Genomic DNA, 24,505 nt, shown 5'->3' with positions numbered 1-24,505 from the left:
CCAAATGCAAGATGTTAATGAAGCCTTCTTCATTCCAAAAGAAAGATTATCAGAACAATTCTGCGAGCCCCGAAACACCAGCTTTGGAGAAGAATGTACGCGCGCGTGTACCCAGTTCCTCCTCAGTGACCTTAATTTCCACTCCCAAACCGTAAAAGCATCATCTATTCTCTCCCAAGGGGCGGGGGGGGGGGGGCGGCGGGGAGACACACAGTCTTAAAGGCATCAGCCTGCTGGGACCTTCCTTTCCCTGGCAAAGCAATCAAGCTATTTTTTCTCTTTTGCCCAAAACTCTGTCTCTGCGTTTCTCCTTGGCCCCCGGAGACAGAGGCCAACTTTCAGCAACCAGAGCACAAGATGAGACTTGGAACCTCCGCTCCGTTTCTCATGTGCTCTGTTTAGCCAGCTCAGTGGTTTTTAATCAGTCCCGCATGTTCTGGGATCTGTAAACACCAGGACAGGAAGCAGCCCTGTGTGTGTTTCTGGAGTCAGAATGCTGCCCCCACTGCTGGCATCCCAGGGACATGGGTTTAAAAGAACTCGAGCTGCTGGGTGCTACGTCTCAGCTCCTACGCAAGACTCCTTACCACCACCACCCCCAGAAGGCTATGTGGGAGGGATTTTTTTTTTTTTTTTGGTCTTTTTAGGGCCCCACTCATGGCCTATGGGGTTTCCCAGGCTACGGGTCTAATCGGAGCTGTAGCTGCCAGCCTACATCAGAACTACAGCAACGCCAGATCGGAGCCACATCTGCGACCTACACCACAGCTCACGGCAATGCTAGATCCTTAACCCATGGAGCGAGGCCAGGGATCGAACCTGCAACCTCATGGTTCCTAGTCGGATTCGTTTCCACTGTACCACAATGACGGGAACTCCGGAGGGATTTTTTAAAACCACCCTAGTGGCGTTTGGAGGAATGCTGTTACCTCTCTAGACACCATGCACCTCACAGGGCAAAAACTACAAGATGCCAAGACTCGAAGATGCTCCTGAGTGGAGTCTGCCTTTCAGACCCACCAGCCAACAGACAAAGGGCTTTATTTTTTTAATTATTATTTTTTTTTCCCCAAAGCAAACAGAAGAGCTATTTTGGACTCTTGCTAACACAGCACCGAGGCTGATACTTTGCAAGAGAAAAAAAGCCCACCCACCCACCACGCCTCCACGGGAACCACGGAACAGACACATGTCCAAGCTGCCAGTGACTAACCCCTGAATGCTTGCTGACTTGCATCTGAAGGAGAAAATCAGCCCCAGGCTAGCTCGGAGACGGGCTGGGGCGGGGGGTGGGGTGGGGGGTGGAGGGCAGGATGAGAGGAAGATGTGATTCCCGTCTAAAGCCCTGGCACCAGTTACAGCCATTTCCAGGAGACCAGATCATCGCTGATTTTAATTATCCTTGAGTGGGTCCATCAGACACACAAGGCACCCCTCGCAGGCAGACAGGATCTGAGATTTCATTATTCCAACCAGTGTCCTTGGATCGCTGACCCGTTTGGGAACAGCTGCCCTTGATTGACTAGATCAAGCCAACTGTTTTTCACTTCTTTCTTTCTTTTTTCGCTGTCTTTATAGGGCTGCACCCACGGCGTATGGAGGTTCCCAGGCTGGGGTCCAATTGGAGCTACAGTGGCCGGCCTACACCACAGCCACAGCAACGTGGGATCTGAGCCGCGTCTGCAACCTACACCACAGCTCACGGCCACACAAGATCCTTAACCCACCAAGTGAGCAAGGCCAGGGATAGAACCCGTGACGTCATGGTTCCTAGTGGGATTCGTTTCCGCTGTGCCATGATGGAAACTCCTCTTTCATTTCTTGATGTAGGCTTTTACGGGTTCCCTGAAGTGTGGGTTAGTTTAAACTCATTCTCCCGGGCTCAGCTGTCACAGATTAAGCCACTTCGTGAGCCATCCATCTGCAGGACCATCTTGCTTTTGAGGCCTTGCACCGAGGGATTGCAACCGAGCTGGAGCAGCAACTCCCAGAAAATAAATCCTGACTTCCTTCCAGGCACATTCCAACTTCCCCCTTTGCCTCTGGTTCGACTGTCTTTAACAAACCTATAATTTAAAAATACATGCAAGTGTCCAGAAAGCATAGGATGGCGTCTCTTTCCCAGGATGGCGAGAGTCTCGGAGCGGAGAAAGGAAAGCATTTGCCCGGGGAAGCAGCTCAGGTTTGGGAGAGCTCAAGGGGGAATTGCTCTCAGCAGGTCTGGTGTGTGGTTGGCGGGGTTCAAACTCCTCCTCCTGGAACAGCTGGATGAGCAAACCCAGAGTTTCTAGTTTCTCCTGATGTTTCGGTTTCCAGCAGGACGGCGGGGCTCTTCTCAAAGACAGCTCAGCTCTCACCCTGCACAGCTCAAGGTGAACGTCCAGACAGTGGGTGATGGACACGCCCCGCGACTCCTCCTTGACCTCAGCCCCTGAGAGCCGCCCAGCCTCGCCCCAGAAGGTCCACCAGGGGTCCCGGACCCCCAAGGGCCCTTCTGGCACATCGCAGGTGGAGGCCCTCTGCACCAGCTCCCGGAGTCCCCAGGAAGAGAAATACCGGGTCACAACGGAGGACGACATTGTGACCTGAAAAAAAAAGGCAAGACGTCTGCTGCGGAACGAGCCCTTGAGAAAAACTCTGCCGACTGTCTTGCGAGGCTTCATTGGATGGCGTGTCCTAAACCAGCCTTCCTGGAGCGATCCCTTGGCACACGAGGGACACAGAGACATTTCTGCGTCAGGCTTAGGTGGGTCCAGGACGGGGCACGTTTCACCAGCTCCTGGGAGACTTTGTGGCTGCAGATCCCTGCACCTCACTTTGCAGGAAAAGACCTCTTGTCTCGGCTCTGGGGCTCCCATAACAAGATTCCGCCAACTGGGCAGCTCGAAACGACAGACTGGATTTCGCCTTGTCCTGCAGACCGGAATCCGAGGTCCAGGTGTGGGCAGGGCTGGTCCCTTCCGAGGCCTGTCTCCTGTGTCCATTTCTGCTGTCCAGCAAAGTGACCCCGTCATAGGGTATATCCATTGCCTTTCTCGTATTCTCTTCCAATCCTGGTCCATCCCAAGAGACTGGACAGAGTTCCCTGTGCTGGACAGCAGCACCTCATGGCTGATCCATTCTCAGTGTCGCAGTTTGCATCTACGGACCCCAAACGCCCCATCCAGCCCACTCCCTCCCCCTCCTCCTTGGCAATGCCAAGTCTGTTCTCCGTGTCTGTGAATCTGTTTCTGTTCTGCAGAGAGGATCATTGGTGCCATATTTTAGATGCCACATAGAATTGATATCATATGGTATTTGTCTTTCTCTTTCTGACTGACTTCACTTACAGAATTTCTAGTTTCATCCATATGGTTATAAATGGCATTATTTTGTTCTTTTTTGTGGCTGAGTAGTATTCCATTGTGTATATGGACCACATCTTCTTTATCCATTTATCTGTCAATGGATATTTAAGTTTGTTTCCACGTCTTGGCTATTATGAATAGTGAATATAGGGGTACATGTATCTTTTTCGGCTTTTTTTTTTTTTTTTTTTTGCTGCACCTGCTGCATATGAAAGTTCTCAGGCTACAGTTGCTGGTTTACACCCCAGCCACAGCAACACCAGATCCGAGCCTCGTCTGCCACCTACAGCACAGCTCACGGCAACGCTGGATCCTTAACCCACTGAGCGAGGCCAGGGGTCCAACCTGAGTCCTCATGGGTACCAGTCAGGTTCTTTCCAGTGAGCCGCAGCGGGAACTCCCTGTATCTTTTTGAAGCATAATTTTGCCTGGATATAGGTCCAGGAGTGGGACTGCTGGATCACAGGGTAGCTCTGCTTTTAGTTTTTTAAGGAACCTCCATCCTGTTCTCCACAGTGGGTGTGCCAATTTTACTTTCCCATCAGCAGCGAAGGAGGCTTCCCTTTTCTCCACACCCTCTCCAGCAGCTGTTATTTGTAGACGTCCTAACGACGGCCATTCTGGACAAGGGCAGTTTTCATGCCCGTTTGTGGGGTAACTTCCCCAAGCATAGATTGGTAACATCAAAGCGTGTTTAGGGGGCCATGAGGAAGGATGCACAATCAAGAAAGGCTCAGCTGAGGGACGTGGGGGGAGGCCAGCTTAGGCTGGAGTCTCGTGGCATCTAGCTGGCTGGCTTGTTGTCTCGGGCAAGCACCATGCCCTTCTCCTACGAGCATTCACTGAAGCAAAACACAAACAACTGCAGCAACCAGCGTAAAAGACCTCACCCAGCACCTGACCGACCTCCACTCCCCGGGAACCACGACATACGTACGACATACATACGTTTTCATATAGTTAAAAACTATAGCAAACATCACCCTCAGTTTTTATTACAGTCGGACCTCCAGATGAGCCATTCGGCATCTGCACAGGCAATCAACAGCGGATCGAAAAGAGTGAATATTTTCTTAACGGCCACGCCGTCAGCATCTGGAACTTCTGGGGCCAGGGATCGAATCCGAGCAGCTGCTTGGATCCACATCGCAGCCTCGGCAATGCCGGATCCCTCACCCGCTGCACCGTTGTGGGAACGCCAAAGAGACTGATTTTTTTTTTTTTAATCCAGAGAGTTTTTGCAAAACTAGAATTTGCCACATCCTGGCAACTATTCAAGAGCACTTAGCGGTGTGTGGTATAGAAAGCCCCCTCGAGGTGATTTAAGGTCTATAGGAAGGTCTGTGTGCATTGCACGCAAACACGGTGTCATTTTATGGAAGGGACTCGAGCAGCTGTGGATCTGGGTACCCAAGGAGGTCTGGACCGAATCCTGCTCGAATCCCGAGGGATGCCTGTATTTTTTTCAGTCTGCAGGTGGAAAAGCGGTTGTATTTAAAAGCACACGGATTTTTAGTCTTGTGTGATAAGAGAAGGTGGAACAGATGCGGAAAGGAATTTCAGAGCCAGTGTAAAATATAGATACAGGAAAATGTTAATATATATATATATATATACAGGATACAATGTACATATATTGGGAAAGGAAACATTAGGATATACATACATATACGCAACATAAACTATGTATATATTTCTGTGTTATGTATACCTATGTTATAGATAGATGATAGAAACAGATAGATGGATAGATAATAGGATGTATGTGATGGATGATAGATGATAAAAAGATAAGATGGATGGATATACAGTTGATAGACAGAGGGTTAGCTAGATAGATACATAGATGGATAAACATTTTTTCCTCAACAGAGCAAACACTACAAGCAGCCCCTTGGAATTCCCACTGCTCTTTCGATCAGCGTTTAGCAGATGTGGTCCAGTCTCACGTTCCTTCGAGCCCCTCCAGATCTGACAGCGAAAGCTAATTAAATGCACTGGAAAGTTGAAGCCGCCAAATTATAAACCCCTATGCCTCTGGAATCTCACCCTATTGTTGTCATTTTATTTTACACGCACAGTTTAATCACCGAGGCAACGGTCTGCTCGATGCTCAATCATTAGGATGGGGTGGTTTTCGGGAGCCTCTGGTCCACGCATCTCGACGGCTTTGCAGACTCTTCTGGGCCCTTGAGAACTCACTCAGTCTGACAGCGGGTGGCGACTGGGGCTGGGGGGACTGTCTACCCTTTTACCTAAGTACCTGGAGCCTGCTCATCTGGGTTACCCAGCATCATCTCGAGCCAAGGCTCCCTCTCTTCCTGGTCCCTCTGCAACCCCACCCACCCGCCTGTGCATTTTTGCAGGAATCTGACCTCAGACAAATGATGGAACCTCTCTGGGCCTCTATGTACCCACCCATAAAATGGCATCCAGCACGGCACCCCCAGCAGAGCCTGGAGGGAGTCGGTCATCAAAAGAATGCGGCGGGGACTCCCTCATCAAAAGAATGCACTAGGGGTGTTCCCATCATAGCGCAGCGCAAACGAATCCGACTAGGATCCATGAGGATGCGGGTTCGATCCCTGGCCTCGCTCAGTGGGTTAAAGATCTGGCGTTGCTGTTAGCTGTGGTGTAGGTTGTAGATGCGGCTCGGATCCTGAGTTGGTGTGGCTGTGGTGCCGGCTGGCCGCTGCAGCTCTGATTTGACTCCTAGCCTGCGAATCTCCATATGCCGCGGGTGCGCTCCTAAAAACAACGTGGCCAACATCGGCCGGGCTGATTTTTCTCCCTCCTGCAGCACATCTGTTAACCCACATCACGACGTTGGAGGGAATCCGATCCCCAAGGCTTCCCCAAGGACCTCTAGACTGTGCATTGTAGGGGTGAGTGGTCCCAGGCCATGGGTTAACCCATAGTTCTCCCTGCAGAGAAACAAACGCTTGGACAGACGGTCGTGTTTTGCTGGCTTGGCCGCTGGGAAAACCAGAGCTGAAAAACCAGAAAACCAAAGTGCGGTCCCCTCGCTTCATGAAGCCCTGTGGTCAGTTCAGGGACAACATCTCCCTGCAAAGAGACTGCGTGACCCCCACGCCAGGAAGATGCAGGAAGGCCCTGGGGGAGGTGCCAGGATCTGTCACCAAACCTCACCTGGCCCTAAACAGCCATCCTCAAACAGGCCCAACAGGAAATGCCATGACAGTGACCTTGGCATCCAATCTTCATTCCTAACCTACCTTGCTCCTCACTCTTCAATACCTCACAGTCTTTCATCCCCGAGAATTTTAATATGAAAAGGACCAAAGGAGCTTTTCCGATTGATGGCTCTTCCAACCTACACTTCACGGGTTAATGACAGCTTCTCAACGAGGTCCCGCCCTGTCCCCGTTCAACAAACCACAACCCTGGCATCCTGACAGCAGCCTGGATTAAACTTTGCAGCGTAAACAATTCCGACGCTTTTTCTTTGCTACCCGGAGAAAGAGGGAAAAACATGAAAACATCTGAAGGGAGGTGGCCCTTGGGCAAAGCCCCTCGGGTGAGCCGTTCCCCAAACCAAGTCCTGACTCAGCTCTGCTCTCGCCATCCGAAAACACTGAACCAATATTTTATTTTATTTTATTTTCCAGCCGCGCCCACGGCAGGCGGAAGTTCCCGGGGCGAGGGTCGAACCCGAGCCACAGCAGCGACAACTGCCCGATCCTTAATTCGCCGAGCTCCCCGGGGGGAAATCCAGAACTAACATTTTAGCTCTAAAACAGGAACTGAAATCCCAGCACGCCCCAGCCACGAGGTTCCCTTTTTCCAAGGGTGACACACCCAGCGATCAAAAGCAGGAAGTGCTCCCCCGCCCCCCCCGAAGGGCTGTGAGCCCCCATCCTACACGTCTGGGTCCAGTGCCCAGATTCCAAATGGGCCCCGTCCCTTCTCCCATCACGGCCCTCAGCCTTGTCTCTTTTTTTCTCCCAGCCTGGAGGGTCCCGCCCTTTCCCCAGCAGAAGTCCTTTGGGAAGCGGCGCTTGAAAGCGACCAGAGAGAAGCGCACATCCACGCACCCAGTTGTCCCCCCGCCGAGCCCTCCTCACCTCGGCCGCGCATCAGGAGACACAGGAACGTGAGCCCGAAGAGGCCCCGCCAGCTCGCCATCCTCCGTGCTGCGTCCTCCGGCCTCGGAGGATCCCGCCGATGCTCTGACTTCTGCCGTCCCGCCCCGCAACGTCTCCAGGCGGAAAGTGTGCACCAAACTGCGCGCTCTTTCCGGAGTCCAACGGGCTCCGCGCCCAGTTCCAACCCCCAGAGCCGAGAGCCCCGTGGCGCGAGTGCCTGCACGTCCAAGGCCGTCCCGGGGAGCCGGCTCCCAGGATGATGGGGCAACAGGCGGCCGCCCAGCGCCAATGAGCATCCGGGGCTTGGGGAAGCCGGCACACCTGCTTGGCAGCTCCGCTCCCCGCGGGCGAGGGAGGCGCAGCAAGATGACAGGCGCCAACCCTGCGCGCAGGCGGACACTCCCCGCCACCCCCACCCGGGTCCTCCCCAGCAACCCTCCTGCAGGGCAGCACCGGCCCCAGGGTTGGGCCATGGCCAAGGGCAGCGCAGGGCCCCACTTTAATCTCTGCTTCTGCAAGTTCAGATCCTGTACCCTTAGAGTCATGTGGTGTCCCGGGACGTCACTTAGGTGTGTGGGTGGCGGGGCCATCAGTCTGGGCAGGGAGGTTGGGTCCATGCAAAGATCAGGGCATAGACCCAGGCGTAATCTCCACTTCTGCAAGGAGCACACCCTGTCCCTTTAAAGAGCCACGCCAGGTCCTGGGACCTCACTTGGGTTTGTGGGCAGGGAGGTTGGTGTCAGGGACGCACGTTTCACCTGCCTTCTACCTGAGCCGGGTAACAAGGGCATGGACACAGCAGGATGATAAAGTCTTGAGCTTCCGCCTTGCTCTGAGGATGGGATATCAGAGGAGCTCATGCATTCATTCAACAAACATTTGGTGTGCACCTGTTCTGAGCCAGGGGCGGGCTATAAGGACCGAATCGCTGGTCGCAGAGGAGGAGACCATTGCAGTTCAGGGTTGCGTGGTGTTGAGGGAGACGCAGGGGTCCCTGGGGCTCTTGGGAGCTTCTGCCCTCACCTTGATCAGACAGGCTTGCAGTGAGGGTCACGGCCCCCTGCTAATTTTAAAGGCTGGGGAGGGAGGGAACAGGAGGAGAGGAACGAAGAGCGGGGCTGGGTGGGGGGCAGGCAGAGGCCCAGGACTGCTGTGGGGTCAACTCCAGGGGATGCTGGGAACGTTGCCAAGAGCTAGGGGGCTGAATGTGTGTGTCACTCCCCGCCCCCAATTTGTGTGGTGAAGCCGGAACCCCCAGGGGATGATGTTGGGATGTGGGGTCTTTGGGAGGTGATGAGGGCTACGTGAGGTCATGAGGGTGGGGCCCCGTGATGGGTTTAGGGTCCTTGTAAGAAAAGATATAAAGGTCTCTGCACGGATCTGAGGACACAGGGGAGGGACCAGCCTGCCCACACCTGGGTCTCAGACTCCAGCCTCCAGAACCGGGGGATGCACTGTCTGCTGAGCAAGCCCCCATCTGGGGTATCCAGTGGGGACCACCCCAAAGCACGAAGGTGCCCCCTATAACTCATCCTCTGGACTTTGAAGAGAAGTCAATATTACCTTTTTTTTTTTTTTTTTTTTTTAATCTTCTTGCTTTTTAGGGCAGAACCCACGGCACAATGAAGTTCCCAGGCTAGGGGTCGAATCAGAGCTGCAGCTGCAGGTCTACACCACAGCCACAGCCAGGCGGGATCCAAGCCTCATCCAAGCAGCTTAAGCAATGCCAGATCCTTAACCCACTCAGCAAGGCCGGGGATCGAACCTGTGTCCTCATGGATACTAGTCAGGTTCTTAGCCTGCTGAGCCACAGTGGGAACTCCTCGCCTTGTTTCTGAGTCAAGTATGAATAAGCACATGTCCATCCAACAGCCCCCAAGAGAGAAGTCACGATATTTCCTGCATCCTGGAAACTATGTGTTCTCCACCCAGCTGTTTTTTGTCCCTGGAGTGGGGCGGTGTCGGGTTAGCATTTGCACAACTGACAGGGAGACCCAGACCAGAGCTTTGTGTGCCATCTGGTGGATGATGGGCGGGCCTCGGTACGAACGCACGGTCATCTGCCCTATTTTTGTGGGTATTCCGTATGCCAAACCCGCCCTCCCACAGCCCCCAGCCCAATTTGAGAGACTCCAGGCGACGCGTCCTTCCACCAGGTCTCGTTTGGCTCCATAAAGAGAGCACGATTCACAGTGGACGGGGAGGGGCTGTTGGAAGTTACCTTAAAGTGTCCCTTCTCCCTCAGCCCCAGGAAGGAAGGAACCACCCCGGAGACGGTTCCCCGTCCTGGGCTGAATCCTGTCCTGCTAAAATCCATACATGGAAGCCCTGACCCCCCAGGACCTCTGGATGGGGCTGTGTTTGGAGACCGGTCTTTCAAGAGGGGATGAACGGAGGTAGCTGAGGTCACGAGGGGGGTCCTGATCCCCCAGGACGGGGGTCCTTAGACGAAGAGGAGGTCAGGACACAGACACGCACAGAGGGATGACTCTGTGAGGACACGGGGAAGAGACAGCCGTTGACATGCCCAGGAGAGAGGCCTTGGGAGGGACCCGCCCTGCCCGCCCCTGGGGCTCAGGCTCCAGCCTCCAGGAACCGGGGCGGGGGGAGGGTATGTATTATGGCAGCTAAGCTGACTCATGCAGCCCCCACCAGATGCCCAGAGAGGACCACGTATAAACCACTTTGCACCTGCTGCCTCGGTCTCCTTGATGGCCGCGTTCTGTGATTTGGAGGCTACAGGGAGGCTTACGAGGCTGGAAGTCCTCAGCTCCAGCCATGAGGACTCAAGGTTGCCGTGACACACGATTAAAAAGAAACATATCCAGGAGTTCCCATCTTGGCTCAGTGGTTAACGAATCCGACTAAGAACCATGAGGTTGCAGGTTCGATCCCTACCCTTGCTCAGTGGGTGAAGGATCCGGCGTTGCCGTGAGCTGTGGTGTAGGTTTCAGATGCAGCTCGGATCCTGCGTCGCTGTGGCTCTGGCGTAGGCCGGCGGCTACAGCTCTGATTCGACCCCTAGCCTGGGAACCTCCATATGCCGCAGAAGTGACCCAAGAAATGCCAAAAAGACAAAAAAGACAAAAAAAAAAAAAGAAAGAAAGAAACATATCCAGAGAGAAGTATGACTCAAAAAGATACATGCACCCCACTGTTCATGGCAGCACTAAATACAATAGCCAAGACATGGAAACAACCTAAATATCCCTGGACAGAGGGGTGGGTAAAAAAGACATGGTATATATGCATAATGGAATACTACGCAGCCATAAAAAAATGAAACCATGGCATTTGCAGCCACATGGATGGACCCAAAAATTATCATGCTGCGTGAAGCTCGTCAGACAGTGAGACACCCACATCACATGCTATCCCTTCCATGTGGCCTCTAACGAAAGGACACAATGAACTTCTCTGCAGAACAGATGCTGACGCAGAGATGTTGAGAAACTGATGGTTTTCAAAGGTGACAGCTTGGGGGCAGGGGGCTGGGCTGGGCATTTGGGATGGAACTGCTATGACATTGGGCTGTGATGATCAGTGTACAACTATAAATGTCATCAAATGCACTGAGTTCAAAAAAATAAAAAGAAGCAAACAGAAAACCCCTTATCTGCCCTTCATGTCCGCCGCGGTGTTTTGGGAAATCCCAAACCAGGAAATCTCAGATCTTTGAGGGGAGGAGTTCCCTGCTGGCCTAGCGGTTAAAGATCTGGCATGGTCACTGCTGTAGCATGGATTCAAACCCTGGCCCAGGAACTTCCAGGGGTGGCCAAAAAATATATATGTAGAGCTGAGGCCTGAAGAGTGAGCGTCACTGGAGGAAAAGGGAGAATATTCTTGAGGTAGGAGTGGACATGTGTGCTCCTGGGTTGGGGCTGGGTCCCCTGGGGAGGAAATGCCAACCGGTGGGGGCTTGAGTTTGCTAGTTCTGCTCTACAGGGAGCAGGGAGGAGGGCGAGATTCTCCTGTTAATCAGAGGACAGCAACTCTATGGGAAGACAAACCCCCAGGGGCCTCGGACATGGTTACAGATGGGGGCAACCTTTTATTGTTTTTGGCTGAGCCCAGGGCATGCATAAGTTCCCTGTGCCAGAGGTCAACCCCGAGCTGCAGCCCCGACCTGAGCCCTAGCAGTGACAACGCTGGATCCTCTACTCACTGAGCCACCAGGAAGCTCCCATTTGTAGAGTTTTTGATGATCAGAGTGACCCTCCATCCAAGGACAGTGTCCTCCTGAGAGACAGAAGAGGAGACACAGACACAGAGGAGAAGCCACGGGAAAACGGAGGCAGAGACGGGAGGGAGGCAGCCACCAGCCCAGGGCTGCCTGGAGCCCCCAGAAGCTGGAAGAGGCAGGAGGCACCCTCCCCTGGAGCCTCTGGAGCGAGCGTGGCCCTGGCACCCCTTGACCTCAGACGTCTGGTCCCCAGGGTGGGGGAGGATGGAGGGCTGTGGGTTCAAGTCCACAGTTTGTGGTCACCTGTTACAGCCACAGGACACGCACGTGGCTCCCCTTCTTGGAAAGAAAGAAAAAGGCCACTGATAAAGTGAACGCATTTTTCTTCTAGCACAGAAATAGCCCCCTCGCCGGCCCCCGAAACGCTCCCACTAGGCTCTCGTTGCCAGAGCACCAGTGACCCATCTCTGTGCATCAGCACGCTTCTCCAGAACTACCCACGGGCCTCTTCCGAGCAGGTTTTCTCCCCCTGCCTCTGATCCGGATTCGGATCAGACACGATTGCATGTTTCTGAGATGGCGTTGGAGCTGAAGGCAAGCCCTTTCCCAAGGGGCCGCCCGGGCTCGCGGATCTCCTGAGCCGCAGGAAAAACGCCTTCTTATTCAGAGCCATCCCGGGAACACAGTCCCAGGCGGTCCCACGGCCACCGAGAGGCAGAGAATGATGAGGAGCGGAAGTCAAAGCAGGGCCGTCCCACCAAATGCCCGCTACCGTCCTGGTGCTTGGCCAGGGCTCCGGGACGACTCCGTTGCCTGCAAGATGGCACGTGACGCCATTGCCAGCTCTGCACACCCCCCACCACGCCCCAAGAACCTGGAGGCAATACCGCAAATCCCCAGGAGTCACGTTCAAGCTCCAGCCCATTTCAGGAAACGTCCCCCTGCATTGTCTCATTCAGACTTTGTTCCACCAAAAAAAAAAAAAAAAAAAGCAGTCTGCTGATGGAGGCCGCTGCTTTTTCCGAATGTCACAAAGTCTGTTATTATGATTGCTGTGGTTATTATGGTGCCTGGAGGCTGGGGGCCTCATTTATCCAAATACCCCTGGATGAACCCTTCCAAGCCACCCCCTCCAAGCAGTGAAGAAGAACAAAGAATTCACTGGCAAAAGGTCCGACTCTTTCTGACACACAGAATACGTGCAGGAGAGACAAAAATGCAGGAATCCTGGCTGGGAACGCAGGGTGGACTTGCCCACACAGGCTGGTTTGATGCCAAACAGACCTAAAAGGAGAAGCGAAACCCAACATCTCCCACCTTTGGGGGAAGCCTCAAAAACGTGTGTGCCCTGGAGTTCCCGTTGTGGCTCAGTGGTGAGCGAATCCGACTGGGAACCATGGGGTTGCGGGTTTGATCCCTGGCCTTGCTCAGTGGGTTGAGGATCCGGCGTTGCCGTGAGCTGTGGCGTAGGTCCCAGATGCGGCTCGGATCCCGCGTTGCTGTGGCTCTGGTGTAGGCCGGCGGCTACAGCTCTGATTCGACCCCTAGCCTGGGAACCTCCATGGGCCACAGGAGCAGCCCTAGAAAAGGGCAAAGAGACAAAAAAAAAGAAAAGAAAAAAAAGTGTGCGTTTCTCTTGATGATTTGTGGTGTTTTGGTTTTGTTTTCCCTGTAAGATGCTGATGAAGGTACAAGTAGCTTAGACGGCTCGTTTCCAGGCACAAGGTGCGTGCCTGCATGTGTGTGTGTGTGTGTGTGTGTGTGTGTGTGTGTGTGTGTGTTTGTAGGGAAACCCTTTAACGAAAACTGCATGTAACAGGGGATGTTGTTGGAAACGAGCTTCCTTTCAACTTGCCGGCTATTCAAAATGAGGCTCAGACACAGACGGCAATCCATGAACCGCAGAGCTGGGCTCCCTTGGAGTTCCCGTGGTGGCTCTGCGGGTTAAGAGCCTGACACAGTGTCCACAATGATCCCTGGTCTCGCTCAGTGGGTGAAGGGCCCAGGGTTGCTGTGAGCTGTGGCACAGGTGGCAGACGCGGCTCCACTCTGGCGTTGCTGTGGCTGTGGTGTAGACCTGCCGCTGCAGCTCCAGTGGAACCCCTAGCCTGGGAACTTCCATGTGCCGCGGGTATGGCCCTCAAAAGCAAAAAGAAAAAAAAAAGCAGGAGAACTTCGGTTGGAAAAAAAGGAGGAAGGAAGGCAGAAAGAAAGATAGGCAGGAAGGAGAAATCGCGTAACTGCCACACAGGTTGAGCTCTGGGTGGTGACACGGGGCACTTTCATTGTGTTCTTTATACTTTCCTAAGTTTTCAAAGTATTTTTATAATGAACGTGCATTGCTTATACGAGGGGAAAAAAGCTATTTCAGAAAACGTAACGATGGCTACTTTGTTGGGAATTTAGGGGGAATCACGATCTCACTCCTGGGAACCATCCCCGTGGCTCCATCAGTAAGCGGGGACTTTGTGGCTGAGCTAGTAGAGGACGTATGAGTATCTTCATGAGGTCCATTGCTTTTGTTTTTTAAATAAAACTGACTTTGGCCTTTAAAAAAAAAAAAAGGAGCAGGAGACCCATCAGCAGGTGGCCCTCGACCCAGGGGACCCATCTGAGGCCGGAGCTGAGCCCGACCACCTGTGGATGAGCACGTCCGGCTGAACCCGGGCACCTGTCAGCAGATGAATGACGGATGCAGGGGTTTGCTGTCAGGCATGGGTGTTGGGAGAGCGGTCCTTGGAAACCCTTGTGCATGGAAAACAGGTGCAAAACAGCCCTCTCTGAGCCCTCCATGCCTGACCCTGCGAGACGGAGACGCGGGCAGAAGTATTTTGGGTGTTCAGGCAGGTGTTACCAAGCTTCTTCTGAAAAGGACCCAATAGGAAGGAAAAGAATAAGGAAATATTTCCTCTCCTGGGACGTCCAGGAATTTCGTGGGTGATGTCAAGTGCACTGCAAATCACTGTGGAAAAAGTGCATTAACCATTTAATAATTATTTCACATTCTTCCATGGCAGGTTTTTGTTTTGGTTTTTAAAAAGCTATGTATCAAGGAATATCTTCCTCATTCCCGACACCAGCATGCATTCCTAGGGGATCAAATATTTTAATTAAGAAAACGTTTAACGTGTTAGAAGACAAAAGATTTAAAAAAAAAAAATCAGTGCGGTTGATGCCTTTCTAGGCATGACAGCAAGCCCCCACACCATCAACCAGACTCCAATAAAATTTATTTTTAAAAATTAAAAAAAGTATAAATAGAAATAGTTCTAGTTTTTAAATAAAAAGATTGTATTTGTAAAAAAAAAAATACCACTCACTAGCTTCAGTGCATAAAAAGAATAAAAACAGAACAGGATGGAAGATAATATGAGAAAAAGAATGTATATATATGACTGGGTCACTTTGCTGTACAGCAGAAATTGACAGACTATTGCACATCAGCTATAATAAAAAATTTTTTTAAAGTGAATGGGGAAAAATACCACTTCAGAATCAAAAAGTGAAGCATAAAGTGAAAAAGTTTATTTGCTACCTACTTCACCATCAAATCTTTGACATGTAAAGAGTTCCTACAAATCAACAAGAAAAGGACCAATAAAACACTAAAAAATGGACAAAAGGTATGTATCCACTTCTCCCAAAAATGGAAACCAAATAGGTCTTACACATGCACAGATTCTCAAACTGACTTGTGTTCAGAGAAATGCAATGCAAACGCAGTGGATTCAATATGGTTTTTCAACTCAGAGATTGGTCCGAAAACTGGCAGGGCCGCAAGGAAACAGATCTGAGCCACGACTGGCAAGACTCCAAATTTGCACAACTTCTCTGGGGGGTGATTGGGCATAAAAATGAAACATCCACATGCTTTTTTGTCTCACAAAACCCACTTCAGGGGGCATTAATGCAACGCACAGACCCACAATCATGTGGATAGGATATTTCTTGCAACCTCAGAAAACTAAATATACAACTACCATAGGATCTAGTAATCCCACTCCTGGGCATCTATCCAGACCAAATTTTTCACTGCAAAAGATCCATGCAGCACTATTTGTAACAGCCAAGCCATGGAAACAACCTAAATGTCCATCGACAGAGGAATGGATCAAGAAGATGTGGTCCATAGACACAATGGAATATTACTCAGGCGTAAAAAAGAATGAAAGAATGACATTTGCAGGAATGTGGGTGGAACTAGAGATTCTCATACTAAATGAAGTAAGTCAGACAGAGAAAGACACATAAATAGCACAGGATGTCACTTAAATCTGGAATTCAAAATATGGCACAAATGAACCTGTCTATAGAATAGAAACAGACTCACAGACGTGGAGAACAGACTTGGGGTTGCCAAGGGGGAGGCGGGGGAGGGAGTGGGATGGACGGGGAGGTCCCAAACTATTGCATTGGGAGTGGATAAGCAATGAGGTCCTGCTGTCCAGCACAGGGACCTCTATCTAATCACTTGTGATGGAACAGGATGGAAGATTATGTGCTAAAAAGAATGTGTGTATATATATATGTATAACTGGGTCCCTCTGTTGTACAGCAGAAATTGACAGAACACTGTACATCAATTATAATAATCAAATTTAAAAATAAAAAAGGACTGGAAGAGAAGAAAAAAGAAAAGAACTTGGATACAGACTCTTAGGTAGAGAGAAATAATTTAAGAAATGAGGAATATATAACCCATTGGATTGGAGAAGGTCTTAAAACTTCTAGCCCGATAACATATGGATGCTTGAGTCCCCTTTAAAAATGAGAGTTCACATTTATTAAATGGGTATTGTTGTGCCAGTCCGGTGCAAAGCATTTTGAAATAATATATACTAAAAATTAAAAAAAAAAATAAAGATACCCCTTGCAGCATTTGGAGAGCAAAGACTTGGCCACAGCTCCAGGGGGTTGGTCAAACACACGTTATGACACAGGCTTTCAACAACCCCCCTGCTGTCCCTACCGTCTCCTGACAGCCCTTAAATACATTCTTTTATGGTGATGCAAACTCCCTTGGACTCGAAACCCATGACGTCTTTATGGAGAAGTTCCAAATGATTTTCAAAAGCCCTCTTTTTCACACATCATGACGCAACGAGCCACGTCATCAAAACGCGGAATGAGGCTGAAGGGAGCATCTCGCGGAGGGGAGTATCTGATTCAGGGAAGCATCTGGCTGAGGGGAGCATCTCGCCCAGGGGAGTATCTCATTGACTAGCGTATCTGAATGATAAGAAATACCTTTCCCCACGTGACCACCGGAGGAAACAGATTCAGAAAAGCCCACAGAGGAGCCAGCACTTAGGGGGATCATCTGTCTGACGGCCCCAGAAAACAGAACCCAGGTCTCCACCCCATTCATTTCCATGCCTTTTCTACAAGGGCCTCCATGGCTGAACATTCACGTAAAAAGGACGTGGGTTTCTCATTTCTTTTTATTCGTCTGGGGCGGGGGAGGGGGAGTCCTCATCAATAAAAGAATTTATTTTTTTTTTCTTGAGGAAACTAACCAAAGGCTTCCCTCGTTCTACAAAAGGCCCGGATGCGGGGAGGTTCAGGCGCATTTAATACAGCGATGGGTGAACAGCGCAGCGTTCCGGTCTGCGGGGACTTGAGCGGGGCGGCTATTCGAACGACGGCGACCTGGTGACAGGGGCTGAGCCCTTCACATTCCCCAGGGAATCCTGCAGCGCCGTGGCGAAGGTGAGCGTCCTGTGCTCTCTGGATGCGGACCTCGGCGGAACTCATCCCCCCGGGCACGGTGGTGGCGGACGCGTCTCAGGGTTAAAACGTGGCATCCCCTTGGGCAAAGGCACGAACTCGCCGGGGCTTGTTCCTGGCGGGGCTGCTCAGCCCCCCGCAGGCAGGCCGTCGGGAGGCGCCCAGCAGGCAAGCTGGCGATCCTGCTGCCAACGCGGCTGCTTAGCTGCCCGTCTTCTATTTCTCCAGAAGCGTCTGTTGCACTGCCAGGGCGAGACAACAGCACAATGTACATGCACGCGAGGTCCCCGGCGCCCCCTCCACGCGCGCGCAAACCTGCACCTGCAACGCCCCAGAGGCAGGTGACTCTATCCCTGTAAAAGATCAATGGGGAGTTCCCATTGTGGCGCAGTGGTTAACGAGTCCAACTAGGAACCATGAGGTTGCAGGTTCGATCCCTGGCCTCTCTCACTGGGTTAAGGATCTGGTGTTGCCATGAGCTGTGGTGTAGGTCACAAACGCAGCTCGGATCCCGCGTTGCTGTGGCTCTGGCGCAGGCCAGCAGCTACAGCTCTGATTAGATCCTGGGAACCTCCACATGCCACGGGTGCGGCCCTCAAAAGACTAAATAAATAAATAACAAATAAAAAGTTATTTTTTTTAAAAAAAGATCAATGGGCTCAGAATCTCATGGAAAAAAAGCAAAAACGACATCAAAGGGCTAGGGGGCAAAAAATTCAATACATGGCCTGCGCCCATGCAACGGTACCTAGAAAAAAAGAATAAATTCTTTGGGAAAAGTGAAAGAAACGTGCAGAGAAGTTACGCTGTACCAGGGACGTCTCGGACATGGTCAGAAAGGTACCCAATTCCAGAAGGAATAATTTTCCAAATGGGGGTACGCCGGCTTTGTTAATTTACAACCATGGCCGGGGAGGAGGGGGGGTGGAGGCTGATGTTCCGAGCAGTGCATTTAGGTTTTCGAGGTCTATGTGGCGTTTTGGGGTCCTGACAAACTCAATGTATACATCTTCGCCTTGTTTGCAAGGGCAGAGAGCCAGGCAGGACCTTTTTAAAAGGCTCCAATGTTGGCATTCGAACTATTTTAGCATTTTATTCAAAACGCAGCTCATTTCCACGGGCGTCCTGTTCATCAGACGTGGCCTTTCTCGGCCAAGGGAGTGGGTGTCCACGTAGACTCACCAATGAAGAAAGACACACACAGGTGTAGAGACAGAGACTTTGTGTTTTCCTGCCATTTTCAAAAGTGGTCCTCATTACAGACCTTGTGCTCCTGGCCCCGAGAAGCATCCAGAATTGTAAACTATCCCTCCTGATCCAATTCTGCACCTGCTTGGCAGGATTTTGTAAACGCGACGGCAGAACGTGACCCAAAGCAGCATCTCAGAAGACACGTGACGGCCAGCTGCGGATCCAGCCACCCAGCCACCAGGCGCCACTTAGAAAACGACCATCACAGACATTTAAAGAGAACGTGAGGCATTCCTGCTGCGGCTCTGCGGGTTAAGAACCTGACACAGCATCCATGAGGATGCAGGTTCGAGCCCTGGTCTCGCTCTGTGGGTTAAGGATCCAGCGTTGCCATGAGCTGGGGTGTAGGTTGCAGACGTGGCTTGGATCCAGTGTTGCTGTGGCTGTGGCTGTGGTCTAGACCGGCAGCTGTAGCTCGGATTCGACCCCTCGCCTGGGAACCTGCATATGCCGCAGGTGCAGCCCTAAAAAGCAAAGAGAAGTGAAGCCAACTTAGGTCTCATCAGAAGCCTCAAGCCCCAGAATGTTTCTGTATGTATCTCGTTTCCTGAACAAATCCCCTCGGGGGAAGCTTTGAGCTACAAAGGATACCATCCCAGGCCACGAAGCGGGATCGGAGGACAGCAGGGGGCGGAGGTCAGACAGACAGGCTGGGGGCGGTGACACCCCCGTCCCTTCTCACCTGGTGGCTCGGCGTTGGCGCCCTGGCGGTTCTCCATGTTGACTTCGCCTTGGTCAGCTGAAAGCAAGCACAGAACCCCCACCCCAGGTGAGTACAAACAGAAGCCCCCCTCAGGGTCCCTCTCAGGCCAAAGCGGCCCCTCCCCCCCCCCAAGCCCTCCCCCAAAGCCAAGGACCACCCTGGTCATCAAGGCATGAACGACCCTTCAAGGCGTCCAGTCCGTTTGCCCCTGGGTTTTTTCAGTCTATTTTTATTTTCACATTCCGTGCAGCACCACGGATGGACCTGGAACGAGCATCTCGTACCCCCTGAAGCGTCAGGCAGAGAAGCAGCCTCATCACATGAGATCATGTGTTCGTGGAATTTAACAAAAACGGAAGCAAAAGAACTTACAAAACCGAAACAGATGTGCAGAGTTTGGAAACCAGATTCACGGTTACGCAAGGGAGTGTGGCCATGACCTGGGGTGTAGGTTGCCGACGAGGTTCGGATCTGGTGTGGCTGTGGCCGTGGCTGTGGTGTAGACCAGGGGTTACAGCTCCGACGCGACCCCTAGCCTGGGAACCTCCACATGCCGCAGGTGCAGCCCTAAAAAGATGACAAAATAAAATAAACATTTATTCTTTATATGGTTAAGCTAGACTTTAGGTGACAAAATGAAATTACTTTTTTTTTTGTGTGTGTGTGTGCTACACCTGAGGCATATGGAAGTTCTCAGGCTAGGGGTCCAATCAGAGCTGCAGGTGCCGGCCTACACCACAACCACAGCAACACAGGATCCGAGCCGCCTCTGTGGCTCACACCACAGTTCACGGCAACACTGGATCCCTAACCCACTGCGCGAGGCCAGGGATCGAACCCGCGTCCTCACGGAGACAACATCGGGTCCTTAATTCACCTGCTGAGCCACAACGGGAACTCCTATTTCCAAATTGCTGTTTGAAGTTTTCCAACACCCATCATCGCAAAGTGGAGCCTGCCCAGAAACATTCTCCGAGCACCCCGCCCGAAGCAACAGAATTCAAAACGCAGGAGAGAGTCCCAGTCAAAACATGTTTATTTCTTTACTGCAGGGCTGGGGACGAGACATAAGCACATATGACACGAAGTGGACTCAGTTAGCTCATAGGATCTAGGACAACCGTCTCCCCGTTTTCGAAGCTTTCAGAGGCATCGTCTGAGGTTAGGACCACACGGGGACCCCAACACTGCTCTGAACCCAGGTCCCAGAAACACACAGCGCCGCCCACAGGCAGCGGGTCCTGCCAGCTGTCCCCCTCCCCCAAGCACCAACGGAGACCGCAGTCAGAGACCAAAGCTCTGAGACACAAAAAAAGAGGAAAAAGAGGTGCGTCACCACGCGTGGCACCTGTTCTGCTGGCAGGGAAGTCGCTGGGTGATTGACTGAGGGGCATCCTCCAGCTGCTGTGGCAAGAAACCCCAAGGAGGCGTTCGTGTCAGAAGGAGATGACAAGAAAAAAAGAAAAAGAAAAAAGAGAAAGGAAGGAAGGAAGGAAGAAAGAAAGAAAGAAAGAAAGAAAGAAAGAAAGAAAGAAAGAAAGAAAGGAAGAAAGAGAGAGAGAGAAAGAAATAGAAAGAAAAAGGAAGGAAGGAAGAGATTGAAAGAAAGAAACTGAAAAAAAAAAAGAGACGGAAGAAAAGAAAGAGAAAAAGAGAAAAAAGAAAGAACGGAGGCTGGAAGGGAGGGAGGAAGGAGAGAAAAATGAAGTCACTCAGTAAAAGATGCTCAGCCGGGGCTGCGGGCCCCACTGAGCTGAGCTGGAGGCTTGTGCTGAGGGCGACAGAGCCAGGGTCCCAGTGCCCCAGCGCCCGTCCCAACCCCAAGTGCCCTTAAGGGGAGCCTGGGCTGCACTGGGTACCTCGCCCCACCTCCGCCCCCCCAACCCTTACAAGGCCAAGGGCGCCGCCACCCGGGAGCTTCTCTTGCAGGTGAGGAAGCACGAGGCCCGTGAAATGAACCATAGCAACGGTACGTTGCGGAGGTCTCTAGACTTGGGGACTCGATGTATATACGTGGCAAGCCCTGGGGACCGCGCCTGGCCCCGGGGGTGGGGGCGGGAGGTGGACGACTGACCGGCAGCATCCGATCTGTCCCTTACACTGGGCACGTCTTCCCTGGGACCGAGAGATTCGCCTGACAGCCACCCCCGTGCTCACAGGGACATTTGAGCAGAAGAACCGTGAAATCGGGGACCCTTCTTTTCATACCCGACGGCCGCCGAAGTGACCCATGGAGGCTGATCACAGCTCACAGCCACGGGCACGGCTGTCACAGTCGCCTCCCGAGACTCACCCCCCCCCAAGGTCCCCACCCGCCATCGCGTCTCAGGAAGGGGCATTCATTCCCCTGGACCCTCCGCACAAGGTCGGAAGAGGGAAACTCCTCCCAGGAGGAGGCGGGCTGACCTGCAAGAGCCCCTCGGCGTTGTCTGGGCTTCTGGGGATGCCGGGGATGCCAGACTTTGCAAGACCCCTCCCGTCACGACCTGCCACCCACCCTGGAAGCCTAGCATCCCGAGATTTTTAGGTGATTCCTAAAAACGCCGACTACTTTTTTTTTTGGCCCACGGAGAACTGGGACATTCACAGATTGGAGCAAAAAGGGACCAGAGCAAGAAGAGAGGAGACACTTCATGCAGATGAAGGCTGTGCCATCGGAGGGTTAAACGGGTCCTCGTGGCCCGGGGAGGATCCCAGCCTCTGACCCTGGCGGGCGCTCCTCCCAGGACACTGCAGGGAGGACGGTGGCTGCCCACCCCTGCCCCTCCCTCCCCCTCTGGACCCCCACCCCACAAGGACGGAGGATGGACCTGGTTCATGCAGGGACGTCCCCCTTGTTTCTGTTAGCTTCTGCTTCTAGAGACCTCTGCATTTCCCTTCGTTTTTCGCAAGCTACTCGTGCGTGGAAACAGAACGTTCTAAGCGCCTGTGCCTTGGGAAGGGGGAAAGCCACACGGGATGTGAGGACAAAAGCACAGGGGAGGCGAGGGTTGGAATCTGATCCGGGGGAAACTCATCGGCCTGGCAGCTTTCCTACAGAAAAGGACACACGGCAAGGGTTTTGCCTTCGACTCTGCGTCTCTGTGGACACACACGGATCACAAGGACGCTCCGGCGGCCTGCCCGGGATGCTCGGCTCCTCCCTAGATCTTGGACTCATCTGAAACGGAAGGTCGGAAAGGGAGAATGAAAACGCTCCTGCGCCAGGCACCTGCCCAGGCTCCGGGCGGCGGCGGTGGTGGTGGCGGTGGCAGCAGCAGTGAGCTGTTAGAAAGCCGGTCGGGAGAGAGGCTGGCAGATCAGACGGGAAGGCGGGCTCAGAGTGGACACTGGATTTAAGAGGGGGAAGGAGGTCCAGGGAAAGGGAGGAGGAAGAGAGAGGGAACAGGACAGGACGTGCCACCCCTGCCTCCAGAATCCGCCGCAACCAAGGCTGAGGGAAGCAGCTGGCCATGCCAGGAGCAGCAGCAGGACGCCGACGCTGCCATCCAAGCTGGAAGCCAACCCACAAAAAACCACAAAGACACACATCCAGTGCTCATGCCCCAAATGGCTGGGAAGAAGCCAGCCTCCACGGCTTAGAAGAAAACCACATAAAATGCCAAGAACCACAACATCCAGCTTTTAGGATAAAGAGACAGAGCTGCCCAACTTCATGGACCGTAGGTGTTTTTTCATACTTTCTCGACAAAACGGAACACGGAGGCCCTCCTAAATAAGTTTATAGCGAGAGTAACTATTTGGGAGTTCCCAGTGTGGCTCCACAGGTTAGGAACTTGACTAGTATCCATGCGGATGCAGATTCGAGCCCTGGCCTCGCTTAGTGGGTTAAGAATCCAGCTTTGTTGGAAGCTGCAGCACAGGTTGCAGACACACCTCGGATCCAGTGTTGCTGTGGCTGTGGTGTAGACCTGCAGCTGCAGCTCCGATTCGACCCCTAGCCTGGGAACCTCCAGATGCTGCGGGAGCGGCCCTAAAAAGACAAAAAAAAAAAAGAGAGAGAGAGAGAGAGAGAAAACCACAAAGAAATCGGATGTAAAGTTGCACCTGATGCCACGTCAGTCCAGAAGAGAGACAGCAGGCAGTATGCCAGGGCACCGCATCCAGCCAGACTCTCCAGGAGCATAAACTGAATCCCACTCACGGCCCCGAGTCAGTTCACCAGAAAGCAGGCTTTTGGTTTCGAAACATGTACGTGCCCCCAGCTCTACTGGGGAACTTTTTGTGTTCACGCCCACTCCTGCCCCCTGTGAGGGATGGAACACTTGAACCCACGACCAAGACCCAGAGGTGCCGTGGGGTCCCATGCACAACGCTTGCTTTCTCCAATTTCTGAACCTCATTTGCAAATTCTGCACCATGTCCCGGCTGTGAAGGCCCCTGGGCCCTTCCTCAGATGCCCCGTCTTGACACAAGCATGTTCCTACACCCCGCTCACCAGCTCACCGAGACGCTTTGCATTTCCAGAATCCACCCAAAGTGTTTGCAAAAACCTCCGGGTCAGGACGCCCCGAGCCTCCTCGGCCAGCAAGCCTTACTCCTCGCTTAGCGGAGCACCAAGCTCCGGGCGGGAGCATCTTCAGCGAAGGAGGACAATGTGCTTGGAAAGGAAACACAAACGCGTCTCCATGGAAGCTCTTTGCTCCTTCTTAGAGACGCAAGAGAAAAGCATTTTCCTGGCTTCTGTCTCCTGTCCCGGTTCTAACCGCAGACCTTTTACACGCATTTCCTGGAACGGGCTCATCTGTCCGTTCGGGCGCTGCTGGGTGCCTGGCACGCAGCCAGCCGATGGCGCTTTGCTGCGCGTGGCCAGAGGGCAGCTGCCTACTTACGAGCGAGAAATAAGATGCAGTCACTGGGACCCTCCACTTCGAGAAGACTGATTAAAAAATAGAAGCTTATTTTCGGGCTCTGAAGGCAAACACGGTGTAGGACTTTTGCTTTTTTTTTAAATTTTTTTGCATGCCTGCAGCACGTGAGAGCTCCCAGCCCAGGGCTCGAACCCGAGCCACAGGAATGACAACACTGCATCCTTAACCCCTCGGCCACCAGGGAACTCCAGGACTTTCCACTTTCAGGCTCTAAATAGCATGTGTGCTCCTAAAACTCTGGAAGGATGGGAGATGAAGGGGCAACTCCATCCCTAGGCTGAGACCCCGCCTCCATCTCCACCTATTCAAGGCTTCTT

The 24,505-nt window shown here is 52.5% G+C and overlaps 1 protein-coding gene and 1 long non-coding RNA gene across 12 annotated transcripts in view; both read right to left on the bottom strand.

The window, feature by feature from the left end:
- LOC102166402 (Xg glycoprotein (Xg blood group)) overlaps positions 1 to 7,570 on the bottom strand; it is a 39,854-nt gene extending 32,284 nt beyond the window's left edge. For all 4 annotated transcript variants that reach the window (XR_014836205.1, XR_014836206.1, XM_085009070.1 and 1 more), the window contains exon 1: positions 7,433 to 7,570. Coding sequence is in view for 2 of the 4 variants with exons in the window: in XM_085009070.1 (XP_084865196.1) it covers positions 7,433 to 7,493 (61 nt within the window). In the remaining 2 variants the exon portion in view is untranslated. The remainder of the gene's footprint in view (positions 1 to 7,432) is intronic.
- A 7,569-nt stretch (positions 7,571 to 15,139) lies between these two features.
- The window catches only part of LOC100624156 (CD99 antigen), a 37,947-nt gene continuing 28,581 nt past the window's right edge, over positions 15,140 to 24,505 (bottom strand). For 4 of the 8 annotated variants that reach the window (XR_014836190.1, XR_014836191.1, XR_002340897.2 and 1 more), the window contains exons 9-10: positions 19,297 to 19,353; positions 15,140 to 17,605 (exon numbers count right to left, since the gene is read on the bottom strand). This is a non-coding gene — a long non-coding RNA (CD99 antigen). Of the gene's footprint in view, positions 17,606 to 19,296; positions 19,854 to 20,335; positions 22,478 to 24,505 lie in introns of those variants that run through there. The other 4 variants (XR_014836189.1, XR_014836188.1, XR_014836186.1 and 1 more) reach the window with 3 other exon arrangements.

This window comes from Sus scrofa, chromosome Y (genome assembly GCF_054392235.1).
Source record: "Sus scrofa isolate SSC_HxYL_T2T_F1_AM1 chromosome Y, Sscrofa_HxYL_maternal_Yorkshire_Landrace_v2.0, whole genome shotgun sequence".
In the NCBI taxonomy this organism is placed as follows: domain Eukaryota; kingdom Metazoa; phylum Chordata; class Mammalia; order Artiodactyla; family Suidae; genus Sus; species Sus scrofa.
Note: the sequence above shows the minus strand (reverse complement) of the source record. Positions and strands in the feature narration are given on the sequence as shown.